The 20,554-nt window shown below is 36.9% G+C and overlaps 2 protein-coding genes across 9 annotated transcripts; one reads left to right on the top strand and one right to left on the bottom strand.

Annotated features, from left to right (window-relative positions):
- Positions 1-1,649: 1,649 nt before the first annotated feature.
- slc29a2 (solute carrier family 29 member 2) lies at positions 1,650-6,813 on the top strand. 6 transcript variants are annotated; one of them, XR_013788239.1, is made up of 13 exons: positions 1,650-1,751; positions 3,633-3,675; positions 3,761-3,839; positions 3,905-4,053; positions 4,133-4,272; positions 4,366-4,500; positions 4,587-4,684; positions 4,949-5,027; positions 5,120-5,277; positions 5,406-5,511; positions 5,651-5,675; positions 5,770-5,969; positions 6,134-6,813. XR_013788239.1 is itself a non-coding variant. In XM_079486366.1 (13 exons), the coding sequence occupies exons 2-13, from the start codon at positions 3,644-3,646 to the stop codon at positions 6,243-6,245; spliced, it is 1,296 nt and encodes a 431-aa protein (XP_079342492.1). In that variant the 5' UTR covers positions 1,650-1,751; positions 3,633-3,643; the 3' UTR covers positions 6,246-6,813. The 6 variants fall into 6 exon arrangements, 5 of the variants coding, with proteins under 5 accessions (XP_079342492.1, XP_079342490.1, XP_079342491.1 ...); XM_079486366.1 differs by having other exon boundaries at positions 4,949-5,024; positions 5,195-5,277; positions 5,590-5,675; XM_079486364.1 differs by having other exon boundaries at positions 4,949-5,024; positions 5,590-5,675.
- actn3a (actinin alpha 3a) lies at positions 6,648-20,502 on the bottom strand. Of its 3 annotated transcripts, none has more exons than XM_079486360.1 (21): positions 20,201-20,502; positions 14,927-15,041; positions 14,688-14,807; positions 14,505-14,591; positions 13,632-13,719; positions 13,327-13,405; positions 12,600-12,681; positions 12,426-12,511; positions 12,234-12,342; positions 11,860-12,090; positions 11,089-11,236; positions 10,526-10,676; positions 10,324-10,432; positions 9,997-10,137; positions 9,344-9,526; positions 8,736-8,870; positions 8,457-8,636; positions 7,618-7,764; positions 7,460-7,525; positions 7,213-7,371; positions 6,648-7,132 (listed from the first exon to the last, which is right to left on the bottom strand). In XM_079486360.1, exons 8-21 carry the CDS (start codon positions 12,464-12,466, stop codon positions 6,974-6,976), a joined length of 1,959 nt encoding a protein of 652 aa, XP_079342486.1. In that variant the 5' UTR covers positions 12,467-12,511; positions 12,600-12,681; positions 13,327-13,405; positions 13,632-13,719; positions 14,505-14,591; positions 14,688-14,807; positions 14,927-15,041; positions 20,201-20,502; the 3' UTR covers positions 6,648-6,973. The 3 variants fall into 3 exon arrangements, with proteins under 3 accessions (XP_079342486.1, XP_079342487.1, XP_079342485.1); XM_079486359.1 differs by having other exon boundaries at positions 6,649-7,132; positions 12,234-12,326; positions 20,201-20,491; XM_079486361.1 differs by lacking the exons at positions 13,327-13,405; positions 14,505-14,591; positions 14,688-14,807; positions 14,927-15,041; positions 20,201-20,502 and having other exon boundaries at positions 13,632-13,706.
- Between the last annotated feature and the right edge of the window lie 52 nt (positions 20,503-20,554).

The following is a 20,554-nucleotide window of genomic DNA, read 5'->3' as shown; positions in this document are numbered from 1 at the left end:
GGTCTCTTAATGTTCCTCAATACGGCTGTGTAATTCTTTCAAAAAAATCGAAATATAGAAAACAGTCGAATCACAAGGGTAAACATTTCGAATATATATATCTTTGTACTTTTTAGGTGGAAACCCCTTTAAGTTTTATATATTTCTTTTAAGTCTAAAGAGCAATTTAGGTTTATTTGAGTCCTTTTACTACTTTAAATCCTGTATAAGAACATTTTCTCTTTCCTTGAGATGCTATAGATTCAGACATGATAATAAGAAGATGTGTAGATGTCTTTTATTTAACTATTAAGGCAATTTTATTCAATAAATGTTTACCATAGCAGGAAGCACTGTGAGCCCATATCTGGCTATATTTCATGTAGGCTATGTTTTTTGTCCGTCATAAATTGTCTGATAAGGTGTTTCTTTCAGTATTTACTAAAGAATTAACAGTACATCAATTCAGACAGACTCGTCTTTGGAACCAATCAATAAATTTATAACTGATTTTGATAAACACATGCCCTATTTTTCTTGTTGTTCAAACACCGAGAAAAAGAAAGACTAACACTGATGGAGCACGAGAATATATGAAATGGTAGAAACACCTAATCATAATAAACGTGTTTACTGTTCTTTGTAAATGGTACATGTATTTATATAGATTACAAACAACAATTTGTGCATATACATTGTAAGTACATACAAATATTGTTTGTATGAAAATATATACCGAGAAGCATTTTCTGATTCTTATAATTAAGTTGCCAATATGTGGGCCTATGCTGGTATTATTTATATAGAAAACCAAAAAATAAATGTATCACGCATTAAAACATATTATTCAGAATATTACAGTTATGTAGCCTAGACGCCTTCATGGTGCAGTCTTTCAGTTTTTTTATTAATTATATAATGTCGCCCTCTGCTGGGACAATTACAATAATTCATTATATGAAACTATATATATTTATCCTCATATTTATAAATATCTTTAAATCACTAATTTTCACGTGCTTCAGCTGGTCACGAAAAACACAATTCTGGTTTAATGTTTAGCAATTGTAACTTCAGAAGATGATGGGTGAGACGAAAAGGAGCAACACGTGAGTGAAGTTGGCATGGCAACTAGAGTAAATCATCAGCTGTTTACCATAAAACATTACGTTATCCTTTAATTATGCCCTACATCGTGTTTTGGGGCCGTTGTTTGTCGAATTGTCCTACCCTGTCAGATTTTCCTACTGCAGGGGATACATTTACAAATTAAAAAAACAGGTATGATTTTACTCATAATAACCTGCCAGAATCCAGATAGTCCCAGCATTTTAAAATAAAGACATCAAATACGTTTACATCGTAAATACCCTGTCAGATTATCATACCAGCATAATAGAAACATGCAGGATTAATTTACAGCGCAATACCCTGTCATATTATTCTTCAAGTATTAAATAAGTATATTGAATTATTTAACAATGAAAATATATGATCAGATTCCCGAATTTATGGCGCAAAGAATTGACGTAACAGTGATGTGCGCATGCCTAGTCTGACGGGAGGGATGAAACTTCATACTGGTTCTCATTCGCCAGATATCTCGATTTAGGCCACATCCCTAACTTCTCATAAATCTTTTCATAATGTAACCAAAGAACTGATCATGTGACGGGACATGGTATTATGACGTGGTACATGTTTGAAATTCCCCGCACTTTTGATATTTTATAGATGTTGTTGTGAGGGAAGACGGTGGGGGAAACGACTCAGTGAGTAAATTGTTAAAATGAACAATTCTTAAATTTACTCACCTCAGGTTCTAGAATAATAGCATTACGATTTAAAATGTTCCAACTCTATCGGAAACTCGGAAATAACCTATTCATTTAAAAATGAAGGTTCTCTAAAATATCATTTTTAATCGTCAGAAAATGTAAGTGAGACTATTCGCTAGCGTTTGTAAATCCTTATCTAGACTGGAAAAACCAGGGGAATTAGTTTGACCTAAGAACAGTTACCCTGAATAAAAAGCACAAATGATAAGCTATGAGGCATACGTGTCTTCCACGTTAGGTCTTTATTTTGGTGCATGCCAGTAAACCCGGAAAATAATAGCATCACACTGTTTCCGCGGGTACCACGCCTCAGGACATTTATTTTTCAATGTTTGTCATGTTATTGTCTTTCAAATGCTGTTCATGGTGGATCTAATATCTTGCGCATCTCATTTCAAGCGTCCGCGTGCACACCTGTGCGTTTGCAGCAGCAATGTGACAGAAAAGCCGGTGATAATAATATTATTTAGTAGTAAAAACTCAACCTTCAAGTCAGTCCTACGAATTCGCCCCTACAGAAAATCTACATTGTTTTTCACCTATAAAACTGGAAGATTTCATTAAACTTTAGCAACATCTAAACCTATCTACAACATGATTATTAAACCCCATACCAACTGAATTATTAAAAGAGATACTACTTGTTGCAGTTGTGGCCATTTATAACATTATCAACTCCTCAATGAATCTAGGCCATGTAGCACCTAAACTCTGGAATAGCCTTCCCGACACTATATTCGGGGGTCAGACACACTGGCCCAATTTAAATCTAGATTATTTATGCATAAAATGCTAAATAAACCACATGGAGACTGCATTTATTAGATATATTATTTACTAGAATATTCTTTCATCGTGCTGTGTTTTACCTTTTTGATGTTTTTTCAGTTTTTCGTATTTTCTCCTGTAAAGCTGCGTTGGAACAGAACACATTTTGAAAAGTGCTTTATAAATAAAATTGAATTGAATTTATTCCTCGTATTGTTTGTATCACGGCAGTACAAAACACCACGCAAGCTTTTGAAAGAGAAGGTCTATCAAAATATATGTGTTATCAGTTATAAGCAGCACGAAGAGTAAAACGAACCAGTAGGCTATCCGCGTTTAATATTAACTTGTTTTATTTCCATATTGTTTTTTAAATGCTTTGTTTATGGAAACGGAAACCGTGCACCTGTTTCCATTATCAGTAAATATAGAGTCAGATCAAGAGCAGGGTGCTGTGTGAGGTGATGGCCTGAAGGCTAGGCCTACACTATAACCTTGTTTAAACTTGGCGAAGTAATGTATGGAACATGTAATGCAGACTTTGAACACCTTCATAAGATTGAAGCACTTCAAGTGGTAATAAGGTTTATTAATTTACTAATCGAGTATTGTGGTTTATTTAACTATCGATGTCCGCCTTGATAGACGGTTTAGCGTGGTTTCATGCATTCAAATTAAATTAGAGGAAGCACATGGTGACGACGTTGCCAGGACTTACTCAGTGTTAAATTCCCGCTTCTATGAAATGTATTTCTGAAAGCACAATAAACCCCAGAATAGTATTTAAATATATACTATGCACATTTAGAAAAAGATGTGGTGATGATGGGGGTCTTATATTTAAATTACAAAATCGATGACATTCCCCCTGTTGAATTGTAGCCTATATGTTGTCACAGCTGTTTTCTTATTTATTTTGCCCACAACTTCTGTTGTGTATTAATTCCAGTTTCAGTTAACACTAAATCTATGGTCTGACAAATATGTAATTTTAAAACTTTTACATTAACTTTGCATACTTCGTGTTAAATTCTCTCTGTTTTGCAGATATTTCCAAAATGAGACATTGTAAGGGAACATCAAATAACAGGTGAGTGAAGTGCTTTTTACAAGATCGCTATAAATCAGTTGAATCTATGCTTTGTTACTAATGTATATTGATATTATCTTGACAGCGGCCTTGTTGCTGCTATTGTTTTCTTGCTGGGGATGGGAACTCTACTTCCATGGAACTTCTTCATAACCGCAATGAATGTATGACGCATCTTAACACATTTTAAGTCTCTCAAGTTCTCATACGCATTCATGTTTGTTTGTAGTATTTTACTAGGCGCTTGAATGGTAAAAGCAGCACAAATGGTACTGAGCAGAAAGACTTGGACCCTTACATGTTCAACAACCTGAGCGTGCTTTTAGCCCAGCTGCCCTTGTTGCTATTCACATTTCTCAACTCTTTCATGTACCAGCAGTGAGTATTTGATTCCAGCTACATTTTTTTTAACTCATGCAAGTCTACATGTAATAGCGTTAGTCTTTTTCTTGTTTAGCATTGCAGAGAAGGTGAGGATTGCTGGCAGCATGGTCTTCATTTTACTCCTCTTCATTCTTACGGCCAGTTTGGTGAAGGTTGAAATGACCCAGGACCACTTCTTCTCGATTACCATGACAACCATCTGGTTCATAAACAGTATGTTTCTAAAAACTTCCCACATGCTATGTCATTTTCATTTGGATTTTAGCATTTTGGTTCAAAATCTGTCTCTTAACTTTGTCTCTGTAGTGTTTGGAGCAGTGTTGCAAAGCAGCCTGTTTGGTCTGGTCGGTAAACTACCTCCGAGATACAACTCCCTGTTTATGAGCGGCCAGGCAGTTGCAGGCATTTTCTCGGGCATTGCCATGCTGTTATCGAACATCTGTAAGTACCAATAAGGTCTATTTCATGGCAGTAACAATAAAATAAATAGACTTATGCTGAAAGCTGTCTTTTTGTTTTGCCTATAGTGGAAACAGACATTGAGAGTTCTGCTCTGGGATATTTCATAACCCCCTGTGTGGCTACTCTTCTTACTTTGTGCTGTTACCTCATACTGCCTCATCTGGTGGGTACCACAAGCCATTGTGATTTTACTTTTGTTGTTACTGAACTTTCGAGATTTATTTAATGTAAAATATAAAACATTTGCAAAAATGACTAGATGACTTTTGGTTCCTATGCCAGTCCCATTAAGTTAAAAAATTTTAGTTCTAAAATATATGTTTTATTCTAAAATATTGTGATTTCTTAAACGCTGATTTGGTAAAAACTAAATGGCAATTATTTCTGATACTGTGGAAAAACGATGTCCGTGCTTGATATATTTCAGGGTTTTGCTAGACTTTATTTGGAAAGTGGCCCCACTGATGAAGCAGATACAAGGAAAGAGCCATTAACAAATAAAGGTGGTATGTGTTAGATTTTCTCAGTGTCTGGATAAATCACAAAGCCTCTCCGTGCTGGTTTTGCTGTATTCTGAATGGTGTTTTTGTTGCTACAGAGAGTGTGACATTGGTTAAAGTGAAACTGAATGATGAAAGTGGGTTGGAGGCCAATGGCAAAGCTGTCTTTACAGATTCTGAATCATGTAACAAACTGGATGTGCATAAACAAGAACCCACTGAAGAGAAGTCAACTGTGCCTCAAGTCTTTCAAAAGGTATATAAACGTAACATTTATAAGTTAAACATTTATAAAAAATATTCTGAATCACAGACTTTCAAAGTAGTCTCAGACTTTTTAGAGCAAGTAACAAGTGTTTCACTGGAATTTCTTTTGTTTTGTAGATTTGGGTGATGGCTTCTTGTGTGACTTGCGTGTTTGCCATCACATTGTCTGTTTTCCCAGCAATTACTGTCAATACAGAACCTAAAGGTTTCTTTAAAGGGAAAGGTGAGTCTATACAAAATAGCAGTTCATGTATTATCCTCCAGACTGTGTGCATTTTTTCAAAACACATTGTTATTTTAGAGAAAATCTTTGTGCCTTTGTGTTCATTCATCGTCTTCAATGTCATGGACTGGATTGGTAGAAGTCTCACTTCCCGTATTCAGTGGGTAGGTCTGAGGCTGAATTAGCACAAAGCTGTACAATGGCTAACACCTAAAACTGTTCTTTAACGTTTAATTTGATTATTTTCCCAATATTCAGCCTTCAAAGCAGAGTTGGTTGTTCCCTCTCTTCGTGTTATTACGGGTCGTTTTCATTCCTGCACTCATGCTGTGCAATGTTCAGCCACGCATCTACCTTCCTGTCTTATTCAATCACGACATGGCCTATCTAGTCTTCATGTCATTGTTTGCCATGACGAGTGGATATTTTGCCTGCCTCTCCATGAGCTATGCAACACAGTAAGTACTCCAGAAGTCAACATCAAATGCATTCATTAAGGCTGTATACTAACAATCAACTACAGGACTTACCTGATAATAATGCTATTGCCGGTCTTCTCATTGAGAACAAAAGTCTTTGTCCCAGATGACCACATGTCTCAGTGTTTTTTGTTTTGTTTCAGACTGGTAAAACCTAAAGATGCAGAGACAGCAGGAGCTTTGATGACTTTCTTCCTGGCGCTGGGACTGTCTCTGGGTGCTGCAGTCTCCTTTGTTCTTAAGAAAATAATTTAAGGGAATTCAGACGAACCAAAGGAAAATTGTGTTCTTTAAGTTACTTTTTCAAATTTGGTCATATTTACTTGAAAGTGGTTTGTTCTTGTATTCTAGTGGGATGTTTCTTTTAAAGGGAAATTGAAGAGGGTTTTTAAAGCACCTTACTGATTTTAACTGTTTGTCTTTTTATACTTTTTGTCTTTTTATACTTTTTATACAATTTAGTTTATTTATTCAGTTTTTTATACCTTCTTATGCATTTTTAATAAATGTATTGGATTGTTTTAATTGTTGACTTATTCTTATTTGCAGAAGCACCACGTAAGGATTAGATAAGATGTATACAGCTAATATTCTTTCTAAAACAAATCTACCTTTCAACACAGACACAAATTTCAATGGTCGAAACAACATGAGATTATACTTTAGGATAATTTATTCATTCATCATCCAAAACATAAGCCATTTGGATGAAGGGAGAGCAGATCTCTCTGTTACATCACCTTTGTGAAGAATAATTTTCAGATATCTTCTTTGACTCTTCAGTTTCGACTCTCTATTGGCTTATTTAAGTTTCCCACAACATATGGGATGTGTACACTTTTCATTGCATGTCATCCAGTACACAGGCCCAAACCACTGACCATTATTTGTGACATTGTTCTTAGCATTAGATGTTTAAGGGTTTCATGTAAAGGGGGTTGGGAGTAGGGGATGTTGTGGGTGCAGATTTGACAGGAAGGACCCTACAAGTCACTCTCTCCATACAGGGCACTGGAGAATGAGATGTAGTCAAGGGCACCTGGAGAAGCATCACTGCCCATGTACGTTGTCATGCGGCTGATACAGTATTCAGCTTGTTCTGGGGGAAGCTCCCTCCTCAGCTCCTCTACGGTGATGTAAGCCTGGAAAACAACAGGGAATATAACATTTAACCTATATTAACATAATTGTGTGTGTTCAATATTGTAGATATTGAGTTCACCTTGTCAGAAGCCAGGATCTTGAAGGAGGCCACGACCTGCTCAGCAGTGTCTGTCTCAGCTGTCTCCCTGGTCATGAAGTCAATAAAAGCCTGGAAGGTGACAACTCCTGTGTTGTTGGCGTCCACCAGTGTCATAATGCGTGCAAATTCAACTTCACCCTAAAAGAAAGATGGAAGTTACAAAAATTGAGAAAGCTGATTTTGTGAGGCAGTCTTGTTGGAGTGTTGTAAACCAACTAAACTTTACCAGATCGTAACCCATAGAGATCAGGCAAGCACGGAAATCATCAGGATCCATCTTGCCATTCCTCTTCTGCAAAGACATTTGGAGAGATTTACATGTAAATGTTGAAAATTCTAATAATTTGCTTGATCAAGAAACCAAAACATCTCAGTGTTTCTCACCCGGTCAAAGTGATTGAATGAGGCTCTGAACTCGTTCAGCTGTTCCTGACTGATGCCCTTGGCATCCCGAGTCAAGATCTGGTTCTCAACCTCATTGATAGTCCGGGCAATAGTGGTGAGGAGCTGCTCCCAGCCTACGCGGACGTGCTAAAACAAACACGAATGACAAACAGCAAACTGAAATTGTAGAAAGACATGGACCGCTTACACTATACCACCAATAATGAGATATAAACCAATCATTTAGGTGAGTGGTTCTCAAACTGTGGCATACCACCAGTGGTACTTGAAGAGACCCCGGAGGTACGTGACACGTAAAATAAAAATTCAATGTTTTAAATGTTTAATACAAGATTGATAAATAAAGAAAACATCTCAGCCTATGTGCAATTTTAAAATAGTTGTATGAATTATTGTTTATTTATCATTGGACGATGTAACTCAGGCGCATGACGGGCATCTCAAACACAGAGCGAGGCCAGACACTCTCTCTTTCTGACTAGCTGTGTATACATACACATATATATATATATATATTTATTTATACAGAGACCTGTTTAGAGTGCACTACAGAAAAGAGTTTTGTGTGCACTATTACTGCTGACTAACTTGAAAAACTGGTACATAAACAGCTGGTATATAAAAATGTTTTTTTATTATTAATAATACATCAGAATTGGAGAACGATGTGTAAAGATAAAGATTCACAACTCTACTTTTAATTTAAGAGTTTATTCACATGACTTTCTATGGCGGTATTTGGAACAACCAATTTTATTAAAGGTGGTATACTTGATCTGAAAAGTTTGAGAACCACAGGTTTAGGTTTATATTCTTACCTCCATGGTGTAGTTGGTGTGCTTGTTGTCAAAGATAAGTCCCTCCTGGCTGAGCTGGTGGTCTCCCTCCAGTTTGTCAATGTTACATTTGTAATTGATGATGTTTTGTTCGTATGTCTTCAAATTGCCCATCTGTTCCTCTAGGGAACTGGCAATGTCAATTGACACATGGCCGATTTCCTTTGAACATAAGGGAAGATAATTTAATTTGAAACATTGTGTAACATTGCACTGTCTTAATTGAAGTGACGTTATGAGATCAGGTGTATGGTGAAACACCTCCATCTTGGTCTGAATCCAGGGTCCGATGATGTTGGCCTGAGCAGCAAACTGGCGCCTCAGCCTCTCATTGGCCTGCTGTCTGGCAACTTCCTCCTGCAACATCTGGTCACGCATTGGAACCAGTTGCTTCACCTGTTGTGGGGGAGAAACAAGACTCTGCATAAAATGCTTATTTATTTAACACCAGTTTTATTAAGAGATGCACCAATGCTAGTTTATCCACCTATACCTATAGCGATTATTCAGAGTCTATCTTTCAATATCGGTTATCGATTCTGAAGTTCAAATTAATATTTCTTAGCCATGAATGTTATTAATCAAAAAAGGACTATTAATATAGAACATCAAACTGCTTATGTTTCTTAACATTTTCTATACAGAGCCCAAATTGCTTGTATTTTCCCGTCTTGTTTTGATTGACAGGATATATCTGTCTTGATCATCGGCTAGTTTTAAACTATCGGCCGATAGTTTACATTTTTTATAAACGTAAACCATTCTTCATTGGAGTTTAAAAAATAGCTTTTATTGAACAATACCTATTATCAGCCGATATGTCATTGTATCTATAGTTTTAGTCAGTTATAACATTGTTAAGTACTCACAGCTTCCCATTTGTTGCTGATGTCCTGAGGGGAGAGGACTGTATAGGTGTTCTCGACCACTAACTTGATCCCGTATGTTTGAGCAATCTTCAAGATTTCATTTTGAATGCCCATGATGGCCATCCGTTCCTTATCAGCTTCTGGTAGAGTAGCTTTAAACTGGTCATGGGCTGTGATCAAAATCTGAGAGCAGATATTAACAGATAAACATTTTACTCTTATAAGCAAAATTAGTTAAAGGGATAATTCACCCAAAAATTATAATTCCTTCATCATTTATTCATCCTCTTGTCATTTTAAACCTCTATGATTTCTTTTTTTCGTAGAACACAAATAAAGATATTTCGTAGAAAGTTGTGACTGAACAGCATCCGCATCCATTCACTTCTATTGTAAGGACACAAAACCAATGAATGGGGGCCATTAAACAACATTTTTCAAAATATCTTCTTTTGTGTTCTGCGGAAGAAAGAAAGTCATAGAGGATTGAAATAACAAGAGGGTGAGCGATTGATGACAGAATTTTCATTTCATCATTTCAATTATTAAAAATGGTACACTAAAGAAAACTGTATCTGTTGGATACAGGTATGCTTTTTAAAAGTTGACACTAAAGACAACAAACAGTTCTTTATCATCCAGTGTTTGTTCACCTGGACCTCCTCAATGCTGTGAACAATGAACATGTCCTGAAGATCTTCCATAGCTCCATCCATCCAGTTGTTGAAGGGTGCTGCCCTCTTGGCAAATTCCAGGTACAACTGGTCAATTGTCTCCCAAAGCTTCTCTACACGCTGAGCAAAAACAAAGTCAAACATTACAGCAATCCTACTTTCTCAAAACTGTTATCAAATCAAAGCTTCTTTCTTATTGCCCACTGCAAAAATTAAAAACATTTCTTTCTTTACTAAATAAAAATATAATGTTTCCCTTTTCAAGTATAGATTCATATATGTGAGATTATGGTGTGATATGTCTACCTCCAATGATTCTCTCCTTTTCTGGGTAAGGGTGCCCAGGCTGTCCCACTGGTCACAGATGCCCTGGCAACGGGCATTGATGGTGGCAGCATCATGATAGTCCAGTTCACTAAAAAAAACCACAGAATTAGCATTACCTGCAAACCACAACCTGTGCGACAAAATCGTTAATTTCAAGGTGGCTAAGGTGTGTCACTCTTACTTGAGCTCCTGTGCAATAGCAGCTATCTGTTCCACCCTGTCTTGGTGAGCAGCCAGATCGCTCTCAAAGGCCTCATGTTTTCTCATCAGAGCACGGATCTCCATCAGAGAGGCCGACTCATAGTCCTTTTGAGTTAGCAGCTCTTCCTTTCCTGTGGGCGGAATTACAATAAATTAAAAGAAAGACTGCAGGGTTTGACAAAATGTTTGATTTATGGGATTTGAAGAACATTCAGATGCATTTAGCAAATAGATTTATCCAAAGGGACTCAGTAATTGGAGGTACATTTCATCAGTTTGTGTTCTGGAAACAGGAATTGCAGGAGGAGAAATGTACTGAATTGCGGTTCAAAGAAGCAAATCCACAAAATAAATTTAATGAGTCACCAAATACAGATTTGTGACAAGTGTGTCATTCTCCACCTCAAGAAATAATAACCATTATACATCTACCTCAACCCAAATACAAAACACAAAACAAATTGTGCCTTGTCTTCTCCTGAATTAGATTCAAATTAATATGTGCAATTGTCTGGCAGCCAGATTAATGAATTGCCAGGTTACCTGAGGTCCATGATTCATGCAAGTTAGACTTCTGCTTAAACTTTTCAGCCAGATGATCCAATCTCTCCAGACGACGGATCTCTGTGAGCAACCACTCCTCATAACCCTTCTCTACCTGCTCCAGACCCTTCCAAGCATTGGCAATGTCCTACAAGACGGGAGGTTGGACATGATATACAAAAGTTTTTATTTATTTAATAGTATATAGTGTGTTACTAAAATAAAATATAGGCCAAAACATAAATAGAAAAACTAATAAAATATGAAAAGCTGTCTCTACATTGACATATCAAAAGTCAAACTCATATTTACAAAAAATAAATACAAGCTTATTAAATCAAGAAACAATAAAACTATTAAAGCAAAACTATAATAACTCTACAATATACATTTTGTATAAACTTTTTTATCAGTTATTTTGAATGTTGTGGTCCATTTTCTTGTGAAACTAAAGAAAACTTATTTTGACCATCAGTTGTTGCTTAATTCAATATTCATTATATTAAAAGGGTTAGCATATTGTCACTGTCCATTCGAAACCTTGGATGTCCAGATTCGCTGTTTTGTAACAGAACTAAAAGACAATGTTGGTCGACTAACTTGACTAGATACATTTTGCAGATTGTCAATGCCCGGTCTACCAACCAGACCAGCACCGAACCAGCAACAAGGACCATTTTATGCAGTTTTTTCAGCAGGGTGCAGTGGGGTAGAAATGTGGTTATTTAACTCATTCATATGTGAGAGGAGGAAATGAAAATGAGCACGTACTGAAACCATTTTGCCTTCAGATGGCATGAAAGCAGGCCTGTTGCTGAGTCTCAGCTTGGTCTGTAGAGTGTTGAAGTTGATCTCCAGCTGGCACTTCTCCTGAACCTTGGGTGGCTTATGCACACGGCGGTAGTCCCTGAAATCCTCTAGCTTCTGCTGCATGGCGTGCATGGTCTGCTCAGCCACACGGTTCTCCAACCAGGGAATAGTCCTTTGGATCCACTCCAGAAGCTGAGGAGAAGGGAAAATATGAGCACATGGTGCTCTTCAATGGCAAGCATGACAAGAAGCTGGACATGTGGTCCTCAGGAATGCAACATTGACTCTGGGATTAAATGAAGTGTCTAAATGAGAACGTGATGGAGTGTTCTCACCTCACTGGCCAGTTTCTCATATTCTTCCATCAGCTTCTCATTCTCCTGGTTTACTGCCAGCACCTTGCAGATCCTGTTAGCTGCTGTCTCAGCCTGGAGGACAGTGTGACTGATTACAAAGGGGAAACAATTACATTCTAAAAGGAGAAACTCTCCTTCCTGCCAATGTATTCTTATCCAGATCTCGCTTACCTGCTCTGCACCAGCAAACGCATGGTAGAAGCAGGACACATAGGTCATGATGGCTTTCTCATCGGGTTTTGGCGTGTTCACGATGTCTGGCATTGGGAAGAAACATCACCATTAAACGATTCATGAGACAGAATTATTCTAACAGTTTGAAACATGTCTTTAAAGGCCTCATACCTTCTGCATCAAGCATTTTGGGGATGTCAAGGTATTTCTCCGCCACCTCAAAAGCAGTGTTGAGGTTGCCAATGGGGTCATCCTGCGAGAGCAGAAGACACGTAGATGTAGTAACTCATAGATGATAAACAAATAGACGATAGGGAAACGTTCTCCAACTTTCATTCATAACAGCAACATTTTGTACATGCCTGATAGCCATCGTCACTAGGTGTGTTCCATGCCGTTTCATACATTACAGAACATTAGTGACATCATGAAGACAAACATGTCAGAGATAAATACATGTACACCATTCTGGCATGATTTATTTACCCTCGTGTCATTCAAAATGTATATGACTCTTTCTTCCATGTAACACAAATTCTTTTTGAGAAATGTCTCAGTGGTTTTGTCAATACAATGGAGTCAATGTTGTTTGAATACCAGCGTACCAATATCTTCTTTTGTGGTCTACAGAAGAATTCGGCTTTAAAATGAATTGAGGGTGAAAATAATTTGGTTTTGGATTAACTAACTAAATCTTGAAATATCATGATTTTTTATCTAAACATTTGGAAGCAAACAAGACATTTAATGCAGAACAGACAAAAGTAGTTTACAGACAGGTGTAGTATACGAGTCATAGATTTGTACTAAAACAGTGGCAGCGCGAAAGATAAGACTATAGTGTATAAAAAGCAGGCAGAGGTGCAGGATGGGAGAGATGGAGAGGGGTTGATGGCACCTTGCGCAGTTTGGAGTAATCGATGAGGTCAGGTCTGTGTCTGTGGATGAGGGCACAGAGAGCCAGGCCATCTTTCCAACTAAGACACAGACCATAAGCAAAGGAAGAACAAGGGAAGAGAACAGGAAAACGATGAATGTTGTGCAGATGCTCAGATGCTCAGGAGAGTTTAGAAACATGTAGGCGTTTAAACATACAGATACAGGTGTGTACAACAATAGGACAAGAGTAAAGATCAGTTACAAAATTGTCACATTTAGCACACATCTTTTATGTTTAATGTTATGGAGGGAAGTAGAACTGACCTAATGTGGAAGTTCTGGACATTAACGTTCCTATAGGGGGCAGTCTTCCTCTGACACCACAGCAGCAAGCCCTCCTTTGCAGAGGTTTCTGTGAGGAACATCATTTTAACAGTCTACTACACTAACTGCTACCCAAAGAAAATATATTTTGCTACATCGACACTGTACTTGGAACCTTGGATGTTCAAATTAGCTGTTTTTCAGAAAATGGAAAATATTTATATTTATATTAATTTAGCCTATATTATAAATGATTTAGTCTTGTATTGTCAAAGTTGCACTTTTTGATCCTTTCTTTTTGGTGGATATTTGCAAAACCCAGTGATAAAACATACAGAGACTAATGATAATAATTTATGACAAAATAAAAATAACTAAATATGAAAATGTTTTATAGTCAAAATGTTGATTATTTTACAAAAATGTAAAATAAAAATCCACAATGATATATAATCTATTAATATTCTATATAATAATAATAATATATTTGATTTTCATATATTGAGAAATATTAGCACTTAGTTCCAAAATGAAAAGGTATTATTTAATATATTGCATTTTATTTATCCAGTATATTCCCATATATTTGATGCTGTTACGAATCAGTAAAATTACATTTAAATTTAGTCATTTAGCAGACGCTTTTATCCAAAACGACTTACAAAGAGTTAGGGGAGCGATATGTCATAAAAGAGCAATATGTCATAAAAGAGCAATAGTACAATAGGTGCTAATAGGTGCAATAGGTGACAAAATTCCAACATGGTAACCATATCAGAAGTAAAATATAAACACTAATTTTGAGTATCTTTAAATAAACACAAGCCTGCAGATGTAGAGCTGATGATGTGTCAAATGTTTCAAGTTTCTCACCCTCCACTGAAATGTCTTGGATTGCAAAGCGCAGGATGATGGTCCAGATCATACCAAGGGTCATTTTCCCATTACCATCCACAATCTCTGTAACCGCACAAAGAGTAATACGATGTCAACAGAGTTGCTTAAAGTGAAAATATTAAGGAAACAGAAGAGAGAACAGGTTTTGTTAAGGTTTACCCTCAGCGCCGATGGAGATCAGCTTGACTCCCTTACTGCTGATAAAATCCAGGGCCTTGTTAACATTGGCAATTTTGTGGAAACGCATTTTGCCTTTGTCTGGCTTGGGCAGCCTCTCGCCTGATATAAAAAAATGAAAAGAAATTTTAACACTTTGCGTCTGCTGGTTGGTACACTGTATTTCTATGGTTTCATGGTTTGTCAATTTAAGTATTCGACAGATATTTCCAGCTGTTTACCTGAGATAACCTCCAGCAGCAGCATGAGTTTGAGTCCATTCCTGAAATCTTCCTCAATGTTCTCGATCTGTGTCCCTGCCTTACGGAGGTGAGAGTTGCACCAGGCAGTAAAGGTCTGTGAAAAAAGATGCAATGTTTTCATTTACTAAACATTATTTTATAGCATGATTCATGAAGTCTTTCCACTTCGCAAAAAACCCTGTAAATTTACAGGATCTTTTAGTTTATTACAGATTTTCAACGTATTTTTAAAAACACGGTCAAAAAACTTACAATTACAGAAACTTTACAGGAAAAAGGTGGAAAACATGTCATTCAATGGTCTATTTCTACCGCCGGATTTTTTGTTATAGTTTATTTTTGAAAATATGGTAAAAACCCATACAATTATACAAAAAGATTGCAAATTTATAAAGAATAAAAAACAGGGAAAACATGTAATTTATGGGAAAAAGGTTTTCAGGTTTTCTACTGGTTTTTATTAAAGGTGTAGAATAAAAGACTTAAATGTAAGAATACTTGGAAAAGAGCAAACGTTATTCTTGTATAACTGTAAACATTTAAAATAATGTCAAGCACAAAAACACTCAACTAAAGCAGCTAAAACACTTGGAAAAAGAAAAATGAATTAGTATAATTCTCTATTTAATAGGTATACACTTCAAATCGATCAATACAAAGACTGTACAGCACCAAAGTTTGCCATGATCTAAACTAAAATCAATGAATTTGGCGTTTATAACACTATGCTATTTTACTGAAACATTTCATGGGGACAATAATCACGTGCTTTTGTTTTGACTTTATGCTCTCTGATGTAACATCGTTTCACAGCTCTACACACACACAGTGTTAAATTTATAAGCAGCGTTTACTGTACATGTCTGACCGGGAGCATAAGAACTGGCGAGCTGACTGAAGAATGCCAAGGGCTGATGTAATTTGATGTAAGGCTGGAAGCGGAGACTCTTTTACAGCAGGTGGCCACCCTTCAAATCACCCCCCTCTGCCAAAGATGACCAAAATTAGCCTGTGTGGCATGGGAGGGAGAGGTTGAAGGAGGAGAGGAGGGAGGCTATATCGAGCAGCCATGAGACATCAGCAGACAGCTGAGAGCACGGCATTCCTGGAACAGCCACACAAAACACTACGGCAAAATAAAAATGCTCTGTGTTCTACAGCTTTAGGCCATATAAAAAACTTAATTTGAAGTTTAACTTAAACAATGATAAGTGTTATTTTAAAATTCTAATTGTCTGAGTGAAGACAATCATTTAGGTGTCCACCCAGGTAAGTGCACCAAGACGGACACATTTTTCCTCAAACATTCTTGAACTCAAATTGTAAATGGGGTATATTATAATGTTTAGACAAACAACAAGTTGCACATAAATATAACTAACTATATAACTAAATATATTTATATACTCAATTGATTCAATTCCTTTTGCCAAATAATATTTGTTGTATTCCAAACATTCAAGTTTTTTCTATTTAGCCATTTAATCAGCTTCAAAACCAGATATCATGGCATAGCATTATTTAAGTGCCCACACACAGCATCTACGTGTCAAAAAATTACAAATATCACATGACCATTTTGCAGACCCTTCGCATTAGATAGAATATTGTTACTTTCTTGTATCACCTTATTTCAAGCATTACAAACTGCACCAGCTACAGAAAAGATCCTACCCATCACCGAAGCACAACTTTTACTTGTATTTCAATTAATGCAGTTGCAGTTACATCATCTTAACAATCCCTGTCGAACATGCAAAGTCTTTGCATTAAGTCAGCTGTGTACAGACTCGTCTATGCCATGACATGGCATTGTTTAAAGTGAGGCGGAGTTCACTCAAAAACACATACACATCAAGTTGTACATTCATGTGGTAGTAAAACATTGACCCATTGGCATTATAACCAAATTATAGTAAAGACGATGCAATGTGTTATTGTCCATTTAAGAAATTATATAATATTTAAGGTCACAATCACATTTAGGCCTGGTTTCACAGAAAAGACTTAAGGCTAGCCGCAGACTAAAATGAATGTTTTTAACTGTTTTCACTGAAAATAACTTACCCTGGCATATCTTATATCTGTGCTTTTTTTTAAATGCATTTTTGTATAAGCGACTTCTTTATATAATAGCCTCATTTCAATAAGGCATATGGTCGGTTGCATAAACTGCCCAGTCTTACATGTTAGTCATCTAACTTTTTTCTTTAGGTTTTTTCTTTGAGCCATAACTCGGTAACATAAAAAGGAAGATTAGTCTAATTGAAATGTGAAATGTTAGACTAATTAGTCTTTACAAAATACTAGTCAGTGACTATGTTAACTTAGTGACTATTTAACTGGACCCTGGCTTAATCTAAGCCTTGTCTGTGAAACCAGGCCATGATCTAATTACCGTACAGAACCAAAGATACAGGAATTATTTTGCCCCACATCATTGTCGTGAATTGTTCCTGTTAGCTAACAAATGCTGCTTGATGTATATGTAACTTTAAATGAGCGCCATTTTTTCCCTTTTCCAATGGAACGCGCACAGTCTGATTGTAGGATGAAGAATTTAGCCAATCTGCGGGAGCTTTCTGAACAACACTACTAAAGGTTTGTATTTCAATCTTACTGTAAATACTGCTTGCAGAGTGTTTGTACAATACTAAAATGAACACTCGCAGTGAACAAATATTTCCATAGCAACTGTAACTAACTGTTTCTCTTTCGAAAAAATATTGTATGCCAGTAATAAACATGAATAGGTGAAATTCATTTCGGCCTTCTCACTGCCTGTGGACGGAATGAGCAAAAATGTTGCAAGTCTTATTTAAGGAGCAAATGGGTTGTTTGTGTAGCCTACCAGAGATGCTGCTATAGGTGCCTGCAATGCTATTACAGTAGCACAGAAACTGACATTTGAAATGTGAAATATGTGATATACATTTTGCCATATACAGGTTAAAGGTCTGAACACAGGATTCAGGGTGATATGACATTTCCAGCTAGAACCAGGGCATTACATTGCATGTGGCCTATGAGCATTCACCTTGCTGACATTATGTGATGCTACAAATGTTTTGCAAAAGGAATTGCAAAATGAATTCCATTAAACTGTTTTTGTTGTACTTTTGCCATCTTTGTTGCACAAATCTTATATGCTGGAGTGTCTAAGGGCGGAAGTATATGCTAACATCGTACTTCATTGACCAACAGAAACTCCTGATCTGCAACCAGTCATTATTGTCCCATAGACAGTTACCATCTAAATAAGAACAATGGCCAAAAAGTGCTTGAGGAATTCAAAGACCATCTTAATTAAATACACTTACCTGCCTGACCTGGATCTTACAGAACTGTACCAACCCCAAGCTTTCTGTAGGTAGTTTATAGACGCTCCCCTACAAGGACACCTCTTCTGGAATAGCAACTGCCATTCGATCATACTCATGACTTTTCTCACCTCCACCCCCTCCCTCTCTCTATACATCCCTACCGTGTGGCAGAGGAATGTGTACACCTATCTGAAATCCCTTACCTTCAGATCCTGTAGTGAGCTTTACATTAACTGTATCTACACTTGTTCGAGTTCCTGGAGTATAATAAAGATTGACAAACACCACTCATCTCAATACCATATTAATAAATACCTTGATTGGTAATTGTCTAGCAATTGCACCGTTACTGTAAGAGTACGGAAATTGTTTACAATGCGTACAAATAAATTATTTGTGAAAAGGCCACTTTATAATGACTATGCATGCCGTATTTGCCCCGTTTGTTTTCATGTAAATTCCACATGACCCATAACCACCATAGGGACGGTTTTAACACCTCCTGTTAACTACTTAACAGCAACATTAGCTGACAGAGAAAGTAATTGGATGAGGCCTGGAGTATATTTATCATGGGACAGAATGATGACTTTTCAAGCAAGGAGTATGGGACCTTTGGAGGGACCTAAGAGGTGTGGGGCTGTGACGTGTCTCCATATTTATTCAAACACTAAAATGATTTTGTTATATAATAAATGTCATTAAATTCATATATAATGTGGCTTAGAATATCCTGATTGCCTTAAAAGCTCTATTAAGCAGGATTTTCAAGCAAGTCACTTCAACCTGTAGACCACACACAGTCCCGTAGGCAGGGATGTAACCAAAAGTGTTCAATATTTGTGGGGATAAAAATGTAATAGTAAGTCATTATAAAACCTACATTGATTGTATTATTGCCATTTTCTAGACATGTGTCAAATTAAAGATACTCAAAATCATGATTAGCAAATAATCTCTAAATCGAATGATCTCTGGCATCTAGAAGTTTAAAGCTCAAAGAATAATTTAATGGTGTGTATGGAAGCCGGTCACTAGGGAGAAAAGCTTAAAATGCAATAAAACATTTAAAAAAAAAGAAACTATATGATGAACATATAAAATGTGTGAAATACTAGAATTTCACATAAATATATTCCAAACAATTGAAATATTAAGCACAGCTTATTTACCTTGAACTAGAAGATTATTAAGCAACAATTTTATAACTAAATGTTTTAACAGCCTAGGCTTGTTCTTTATGGCTTTGGGCTATCTTCTCTTCCAAAACTAAACTTTCACACCTATGCTCCTAGAGCAGTCATAAATAAAAAATGCGTGCAATTTACCCACATCAGGGTCATGTCAAAGATTTGCTCATTAATGCACACTTCTCACCGCGTCATTTAAGTCGAGCCAAAGGCTTATGAGAAACAAACTAACGTTAGTTGGATTGATGGTTTTGAAAATGTCGAATGTTACGTATTTTTTGTGCTATTTTTGTATATATAGACGAATCTATTTTCGGCTCAAAGGTTCCCAGCGCTCCTTAACCACTTCCTCCATCTCTTTCTCACACACACTTAACTTCATATAATGACAGTCAGCTGTTACTGTCACTTCCACGTATTTATGTATAACGCAATGTACAGCAGACCGCCTATACATTCATATCAACATGAAGCAACAAAGAATTGCATTTTTAATAGTTGCAGTTGTGTACATTTTGCATTGGTGTAACTAATCGAATAACTACAAAAAGATATGTTATATTATTTCTGGCCAATTACAAAGGACCTGGATGCGTTATTCAGATTTATTTCAAGATAAAATCTTCAAATCTTTTTGACAACCAGTTTGATTTATGACCGCTATTAATCAGTAAATTAAGTTACGTAAAAGTGCGTTAGTACGTACTAACGGAAGAACGAGAGACACGCTTGAGTTTTACCTTCCGTTGCTGTTTCTCCCAGGCCGGGTCCAGGAGCAGATCCCGATCCCAGTCTTCCTCTTGGTTCATGTACTGCCCAGTCGCAGTCATCATGTAGGAACTGTATTGCACTTGCGTTTCAATGGCTGTCATCTTGCCGTTTCCCCGGGGTGCTTAAATGCCCCTCAACCTACAAAACCTTATTATTCAACTCTTGACTCAACATACAAGCCCTGTGCCTACGATAACCGCTCCAACCGGATGATGAGCTGACAGCTGGTGGTCAAACTCCACAAGTGACGGGCGCCCAACATGAGTGACCCACTGCTGCGGTATTTGACCACAGCTTCATTTCTTAAAAGGTGATGGGCGGGA

Source organism: Barbatula barbatula (genome assembly GCF_947034865.1).
Source record: "Barbatula barbatula genome assembly, chromosome: 22".
Classification (NCBI taxonomy): domain Eukaryota; kingdom Metazoa; phylum Chordata; class Actinopteri; order Cypriniformes; family Nemacheilidae; genus Barbatula; species Barbatula barbatula.
Note: the sequence above shows the minus strand (reverse complement) of the source record. Positions and strands in the feature narration are given on the sequence as shown.

Coding starts and splice junctions, on each gene's coding strand:
- slc29a2 (XM_079486362.1), top strand. CDS start 3,644: ATGAGACATTGTAAGGGAACATCAAATAACAG. Junction 4,054..4,132: donor AACTCTTTCATGTACCAGCA/GTGAGTATTTGA, acceptor TTTCTTGTTTAG/CATTGCAGAGAAGGTGAGGA. Junction 5,028..5,119: donor GCCATTAACAAATAAAGGTG/GTATGTGTTAGA, acceptor TTGTTGCTACAG/AGAGTGTGACATTGGTTAAA.
- actn3a (XM_079486359.1), bottom strand. CDS start 20,332: ATGACAGCCATTGAAACGCAAGTGCAATACAGTTCCTACATGATGACT. Junction 14,592..14,687: donor GATCTCCATCGGCGCTGAGG/GTAAACCTTAAC, acceptor GTGCGGTTACAG/AGATTGTGGATGGTAATGGG. Junction 11,237..11,859: donor CTGAAGGCAAAATGGTTTCA/GTACGTGCTCAT, acceptor CCCGTCTTGTAG/GACATTGCCAATGCTTGGAA.